The 8,033-nt window shown below is 49.4% G+C and overlaps 1 protein-coding gene across 1 annotated transcript; it reads left to right on the forward strand.

The window, feature by feature from the left end:
• Positions 1–6,312: 6,312 nt before the first annotated feature.
• Positions 6,313–6,825, forward strand: LOC118832482 (ARL14 effector protein-like). Its single transcript, XM_036739794.1, has one exon. It carries the CDS (start codon positions 6,313–6,315, stop codon positions 6,823–6,825), a length of 513 nt encoding a protein of 170 aa, XP_036595689.1.
• The last annotated feature ends 1,208 nt before the right edge of the window (positions 6,826–8,033 follow it).

Raw genomic sequence — 8,033 nt, forward strand, 5'->3', positions numbered from 1 at the left:
AGAGTGGGGGGAGGGAGCGGCGGCGAGCAAATGGAAACATTGGGGGAAGCCAACCTTTCGGAAATGTTGAAAAATGAAAGGGAAGAGAGATGTGGGATCTTAGAAGGGTCAGGGAAGCAGTGTCTAGGCTTTTTCCAATAGATACAACTTTAGATAGTCTTTGCTTTCAGAATTATCAGGCTAATGTTTTCTGTAAGCTGTCTCCTTCACAAACACATTTGGCTGAATTCAGGTTAAAATGTCATTCAAAGTACTTTTGATTTCAAGTCTCCGGGAGTGCCCAGACAGAGGAACCACTGAACCAAATGTGTTGGTTGTAGCATCAGGGTGGCATGAAGGAAGCAGCTTGTGAATAGGATAACCTTCTCCTGTGGACATCGTCGGAACTGGGTGTCCCACGTTCCTGGACTCTCAGCATCTTGGGCTTAATTATATATCAATAAAGTCTTTACTCATTACTTCCATTCATAGAAATCCTGGTCCAATTTGGCATCACTACTGCGGGTCTATCCAGGGCTGTGCTGGAGCGGATTTAAAATTTTCATTTGGAATATTGATACCCTGGAAAGAGGCAAACACTTCAAATCGGGGCACTATTTATGGTTTTGTTCACGGTCTAAACTAAAGAGAGTGAAGAAAAATAGGTTAGTAATGCAGGTTAGACAGAAAACTGTGTTCTGTGTTCATTCATTCCCCCCACTCCACCCCGAGAGCTGGTTGCTAAATATTGACCAGCATAATTCTGGATACATCTATTCACTGGAGGATAGCAGAAGACCTAGAAGTTGGAAGATGCAGTATAGGGGAGTTGGTTGTCCATAGGACCATATTTGTTGTCGAGTGATTTCAGTCGTGTCCGACTCTCCGTGAGCCCATTTGGCGTTTTCTTGGCCGAGCATTTTGGCATTTTCTTCTCCAGCTCATTCACAGATAAGGAAACCGAGGCAAACAGGGTTAAGGGACTTGCCCAGGGGCACACTGCTAGTAAGCACCTGAGGCTGGATTTGAACTCAGCAAGATGTCTCTTCCTAACTCCAGGCTCAAGGTTCTATCTCCTACAACACTATCTGGCTTCCCATAGGGCCACGTAGATTCCTGAAAAATGCCAGAGACTCACCAGAGAGGGAAGGAGAAGAGTTCTGACTGGTTACAGGTTACGACGTGAGTCTTCTGTGCTTTTTGTTGGGTTCAATAAAATCCATCCTATGCTCAATGTATTCTTAGCCTCAGTACTTGCAAGGGACCACAGGCTTCTTTATGTGTTCTTCAGGGAGCCAGGCATGACTCAAATCCTGAGGTTCCCACAGCAAACCCTTGGTGGGCTGGCAACCCAAACAAAGTGGGATTAGTGAGAAGCCCTCAAGAATGAATGCTGTCCCTGTAAACCCAGACTTCCAGTTCAGGGGCAAGTGTTGAAAAATCTGTGAGCCAAAATGTACTTCTTTCTTCTAGGGTAAAAAAGAAACTCCTCTGTTTAGCTTTGAAAGCCCTTGTCACCCTGGCCCCAACCTGCCTCTCCAGCCTCACTGGACATTCCTTCCCTTCCTGCAACCTTTGGTCCAGCCACAGTGTCTCTGTGTCTGTTTGTCACTCACAACACCCCATCTCTCACCTGCATGCCTTTGCACTGGCTGTGTCCCATGCCTGGAATGCCCTCCCTTCTCACCTGCACCTCACAGAATCCTTGTCTTCCTTTAAGCTTCAGCTCAAGCACTGACTTCTGTATGAAGCCTTTCCTGATCCCCTCCCCCACCTTGGAATGCCCTCTTTCTCTCCCGCCCCTGTAAGTTAGTATACTCTTTCCAGTTCTGCTGCAGATGGTATTATTATTATAATAAGTATTATAATAAGTATTGGAATGTTATCTCCTTGTGAGTAGGGATTCTTTCCTCTGCATTACCAGAGCTTAGCACAGTGCCTGGCACATAGTAGATGCTTCAGAAGGACTTGCTGATTGATTTGATAGAATTAATTGACTACAGAAAAGAAGATACAATTATAAAGTTGTGTCATTTAAATGGGTCAAATTATGTTTAAAATCATAAATTCTGGGATTTTACAGCCAGAAGGGCTCCTACCTTAGGCCAGGGCTCTCATTTGAAAGGTGAGGATGCTGGGGACAGAAAGGGGCTGAAAACCAAGGCCTGTGTTGAGGCCCCCAAGAGAGGAGGTATCAGTGGAGCCCTTGGTACCTCCCAGGTAATGGGACAGGAGGAGCCTCCCAGAGCAGCCTCCTTCCCTTCCCCTAGAGGAGGGGTGCCTCCAGGAATATTTGCATTTCTTTCTCTTTGCAAGACTATGCCCAAGGGAGAATGGAAAGACCTTGGGGGCAGGTCCTGTTTCCCTTGTGCATCTGGGTCCCGGTGCCTACTCCGGTGCCTGGCACCCGGGTAGCACTGAGGGAGAGCTTGTTAACAAATACATAGATGGCCAGAGTTCCTAGCAAGGGGCTGTGCCACTGGGTGGGGGAGGTGGCTTCTGTGCAGACAGGCTCAGGCTTCTTCATCCCAATCCAGTCTCTTTGAAAGGCCAAGTGAGCCCTGTGGCCCTCACCTCTGGCCCACGGCGGAGGGTGCAGCTACAAGTATCCAGTGTGAGGGGGATTCCCAGTTTGGACAAGTGGAGAGACAGGCCGAATCAATTCTCTAACAGGCCCTGTGTGTGTGTCTCTGTCTGTGTCCCTCTCCCTCTTTGTCTGTGTCTCTCTCTCTGTCCCTGTCTCTGTGTGTCTCACTTTCTCTCTCGTTACTAAAAAAGGATTCCAGTCTTGTCTCTGCTGAATTGTCTGGGTAACTTAACGGTCATCATTTGACCTCTCTAGAGCTCACTTTCCTCTTCTGTAAAATGAAGGGGTTTAAAAGATGATAATTAGGTCTGGTCAAGTTCTTGATCAGAGGTCCCCAAACTTATTGAGCCTACTGCCTCCTTTTGAAAAAAAATTACTAAGCTCTCCTCTGGAAATCTACTTTTCATAACTCTGTAATGTTTTTTTTTTAATTTGCATCATTTCCAAAAAATATAAAATGTTTTTCTAAAAATGGATGTATCTTAAATATAAAAATTTATTGCAAAATTGTGGGTTTTTTCCTGCATTGAAATTTCGAAGACACAATATTGTGCCATGTAATCATCTGGTATCACATTGTAAAGAAGTCATTACATGCACATATTCCTTCCAGTGCATGCTGGACTTTCTGACAATGTGGGACGCCCTCACCCACCAACAGTGGACTTGACCACTGATCAGTTGTGACTTGCATTTTTTGTGTGTGTTTATTCGGAAAATAAAGTATTCACTATGACTTTAACTCTGTTACACAAAAGATGAGACATATAGGAACGGTTTTCAAAATTTTCTTCTCTTATCTTCTTTCCTTATGCTTCCATTGCCCTCTTATTTTTATTCAACACTCCCAAATGTTCCAGCAGCTACTACCATCCCCCAGGGTCGTTCCAGCGCCCCACCAGGGGGCAGTATCACCCACTTTGGGAACTGGATCTATGATCTTATGTTGAACAAGCTCCTTCCCCTCCCTGGGCCTCAGTTTCCTCCTCTGTCAAAGGAGGAGGCTTTCCTAGATGACCTTGAGGCCCCTTCCAGGCCTACCTTCATCTTGCCCCTGCTGGGGGCAGAGCAGCACCTCTGGGCCTCTCTGCTCCTTCCCCTCTGCTCCTCTGACTCCCTGTGGGTGCCCTCTGATCCTCCCCCACCCTTTTCTCTGCCCCTTCCTGTGCCTTCCCCTGCATTCCTCTATCCCTAGGGGACAGAGCAGCAACTTTGGGCCTCTCTGCTCCTTCCCCTCCACTCCTCTCTCTCACTTTGGGTTCCCGTCTCCCCCTCCCCACCCCTCTCTCTGCCCCTTCTTGTGGCCTCACCTACATCCCTTTACCCATAGTTGGGCAGAGCAGTATCCTCCCTTTGTGCCCTGTGTCACCAGAGGATACTGAGTTCCCTGAGGCCCCACTGGGGCAGGAAGGGGAGGGGAGAGAGACAGAGACAGAGACAGAGACAGACAGAGACAGAGGAGATAAGGCCCATTTCTCATCCCCCTCACTCCTCTGGGCGGGATGGGCGGCACCTTGGCCTGGTGGGGGAAGGCGGGAGAGCCTCAGGCCCCCGGGAGCACTGAGGCCTCTTTCGGTAGGGGGCCACATGTGGGGTGGACCCGCACACACATGCTCACACACACACACACACACTGCCCAGGCCTGTGGCTGATCCTGATTTGGGGGAGGGGGGGGATGTTCTGCAATTCTAATAGAATGTGATAATTAATGTAATATTATATAACACAATACAACAATTATATATGATACTATATTGCCTGTTGTGTTATGCTATGTAAGTGTATGTTGTGTTAATAATTCTATTGGGAGGTAATGCCATTCATGTACTCTAATAATTAATATATGATGAAGGGGGTGGGGGTTCTGAGCTTATCTGATTCATGGAGACATAAGTCAAGAAGTTATAATTTATGGAGGAGCCTGGATTGTCCCAGAGCTCACAAAGATAAGAATTAAATAGGTCAAGTGGCAGGCCAGATGGTGACCCAGAGGAGAGGTGGGTCTTCTTGATGAACACCCCCCCCACAATGGCTACACAAGAAGCCCCGCCCAAGTATCCAGGAAGTGGCCCATCCATCCAGGGCAGGACTTGGCCATTTTTCAAAATTTAAACACCCCCTGCAGAGACTCCTCCTTGTCCTCCTTGCCTCTTCCTCCTCCCTGCCTGGCTGCCCACATGGCCTCTTCTTTAGAAACCAGGAGATGAGAAGGCAAAGGCATCCAGCCTTGAAGGAGGGCCTTTGCTTGGATACAGGTGAATGGGGGAGATGCCTGGGCCTACAGAGAGGGGTCAGCCTGGGTACAGAAAGCAAAGCTGCACTGGCTTGCAGGAAATGTCACCCAAACAATCAAGTCTACTTACTTGCTCCCAGTTTTTCCTCCTGTTTTTGTGTTTCTTAGTCAACATTCTGTTTGTACCCAGGGTCTGGTGAAAACCCATTCCTTTGCTGGATCATTGCCTGAACATCAAGTGCCTGCCCCTTCTGTGAGCCTAACAGTGAAGAAGAAGCAGCCCGGGGACTCCTGACTTGCCTCTGTAAGTTGGGGATGAGACACCACCCTTCCCTGTCCTTGACCCCTAACTTCTCACTCCAAAAACCCCAATGATTTCTTAGTGGAAAAGGAAACACTTGGCTCGGGGCAATGCTCTCCTCTCATGTTCTGCCCATGTTTATAGAGACGGGTTTGCATGTTCCTATCTTTACCCAGTCTTCTTTCTGGTTCATTCCCTTCTGCTTGCCCCCAGATCCCCAGGTCTCCCTTCTGCTACAAACAAAGTCTTCCCTTGTCCCTTGCCCCTTGGATCCTCCCCTGCCTCTTGGCAGTCTACACTGGCTGCTCCCCCCCTCTCACTGCCCACTCAGTCCTCACTTCCCTGGCCTGTCTCTAGGTGAACAGCTTGGATGAGAGCTCAGATCCAGTGCATTCTGGTTCATCCAAAGGGCACAAAGCATCCCTTCTAAGAGCTCCTTCTTCCCATCTTTAGAAAGGCTCTTGAGAGGAGCATGGAAGCCTCCCAAAGATAAGGACAGAGAATAGGGTGGAGAAGAAGAAGGAACAGGAGCTCTGGTAACAGAGTTTGACAAAATCGGGAGAGTGACCTGGGGTTCAGGAGAGGATCTCAGTCCCACAGCCTGGTTCGAGGCTCCCTCCCTCCTTTGCCCCAGAGAAAGCAGGTCCAGTTCTGAGGCCAAGGGGCTGGACGGAATGCTTCTTTTTAAAGACCACCAGTGGAGGGGAGTTTGGAGGCCATAGAGCTGGGCTGCACAAGTCTCAGGGCAATGAGCCACACAAAGGTTGGGACAGGCTACAGGAGCAGGAGGGAGGCCTGGGAAGGAAGGAGGCTGGGTGACCTGGCTGCTAACACCCAGGGCTGTGAGACTGGGTGGCCCAGACTGGGGAGCCAGGACACCGGGGAGGACGGGCAGACCCAAAGCAAGAGGGCATTTGCAGAGTGGGTCCCCAGAGGTTGGGGGGAAGTTTTAAAAGCAGAGGGAGGCAGGGGAGGTGGTGGCCACATAGCCCTCCTCTTGAGCACCTCCGACTCCATGGGGGCCTGCTTTGGCTGGGCGCCATGTGGCCTGGCTTTCTGGAGCAGGCACCCAGGAAGCACCCAGAAGCGGCAGCTTCTGCTCCAAGACATCTCCCCCCTGTTTTGTGCTCTCATCCCCAAGGTCCAGTGGAGTCACTTAGAGGAGAGACATTAAGGCAGGAAGGCCCAAGTGGAGTGGAAGATCTGCCAGGATGAGTACAAAGGTCAAAGGCAAGGGTAAAAAGTCCAAGCAAGCCAAGCAAGAAGAAGCTGCTACAGGAGATAGGCCTCCTTCAAAACTCCAGCAGATGGAAGAGAAGGAAATACAAACAGTGGTAGAGCAATTAATAGCCTTAAATATTCGAAAGAGTGCCCCCCAGGGAGCAGAGGCCAAACCTGAAGGCAGGGAGGAAACAGCAGCTGAGGCAGCTGGTGGGAGCTCTAGCTCTGCCACTGCCCAGGGGTCTGACTCCTCATCCAGAAGGGGTGGTAGAGGGAGGAGAGAGAGGAGGAAATATGACGGGAAAGGCAGGCTGCTTAGTAATGGTGTAGATCTGTGTGACTGCCTCAATGTAGAGTGCCCTGGCTGCTTCTACCCATGCCCCAAGTGCAACTCCAAGAAATGTGGGGTCAAGTGTCGCTGCAACCGGCGCTGGACCTATATGAAGACCGAAAACGAGTCTGGCGAGCTGGTCGACGCATTTCCATTTGACTATCCCGACTAAGGGTGGCCCGGTGCCCACGGGACACAGCCGCCTCCCTTTCTTTTGGAGGGCACAAGTGGCTGCTTTCTTAATGACTTGTAGGGCAAAACTGGGCAAAGAGCTGGCCTGGCCCTAGGGAGCAGGGAGCCTTCCAGTGCTGGGCACCAGCAACTGCCCCCTGCCTAGGGCTGCTCTCACAAAGCTCACCTTCCATCTTTTTCGGGCTTCTGTGCATAGGAAGGACAATAAGGCATTCCTGCCCTCTCATCCTCCCTAGAGCCAGTTCAGTTTCTAAAGTAGGGGCTGCCTCTGTTTCTTGTTGCAATTAGCACCCAAATGTTAACAAACAAACAAACAAAACCCAACCTGGCTGTTTATTTTCTGTCAAGTTGTAGCACTTTGGAATCTTTCTGCCTCTTTTCTCCCATTTGCTTAATTTTTCATGTTGAGTTCTAGGTGTGAAATTGTTCAGCTATTGAGATGTTTCAGAGATGAAATGGATAAGGATTGTTTAAGTAATAGCATTTAAAGAACAAAATAAAAGCCATTTAACAAATCCAAAGTTGGTTTTTAATCACAAAGAATTCCCTTCTATTCAGAATCCAAGCAGAGCTCTGGGCAACCATATGCAAGGGGTATACCTGGGTGTGCAGGCAAGCTGCCCTCCCCACCCAGAGGGTGAAGGTAAGAAAGATCCACATCTGGAGGGCAGGAGGGCCCGCTTCACCCAGAGGGTAGCATGAAACTTGGCCATACAGCCAGAACAAGGGGAAGGAAGAATGTGTCACAACCTGGAGGACCCTCCCCATTCAAGCTTTGCCTCTCAGGGAGGGGCTCCAAGGCTACATCACATCTTCCCTTAATTGCTTGCAGAGGCCCAGGGGAGGGATGGAAATGGAGTTTTCAGTGGTTAGCAAATTCAGCTGCCTTCATGGGGACTAACTAGTTCTTTGGTACCCTTCCCTTCCCCTCCAGTCTGGTATCTACCAGCATCATCAGATATGTGACTGTAAAGGGGCCCTCTGACACACAAAGTCTCCTGAAGCAGACCCCTCCACCCTTGACCCACACTGGCCTTTGATTCTGTGTCATTTCCATTCCTGGCCACCTCATGCCTTAGGGGCTCTTGTACACTCTCCCAGACACACACAGTTTCATTGGGCCTATTTGCCTTGACCATCTTGGGTTCCCAGGTAAAGTTTGATTCATACATTGAAACAGTCAGCAGA

This window comes from Trichosurus vulpecula, chromosome X (genome assembly GCF_011100635.1).
Source record: "Trichosurus vulpecula isolate mTriVul1 chromosome X, mTriVul1.pri, whole genome shotgun sequence".
In the NCBI taxonomy this organism is placed as follows: Eukaryota; Metazoa; Chordata; class Mammalia; order Diprotodontia; family Phalangeridae; genus Trichosurus; species Trichosurus vulpecula.

Bases quoted from the DNA above. Each gene is read 5' to 3' on its own strand.
- LOC118832482 (XM_036739794.1), top strand. From the start codon at position 6,313: ATGAGTACAAAGGTCAAAGGCAAGGGTAAAAAGTCCAAGCAAGCCAAG.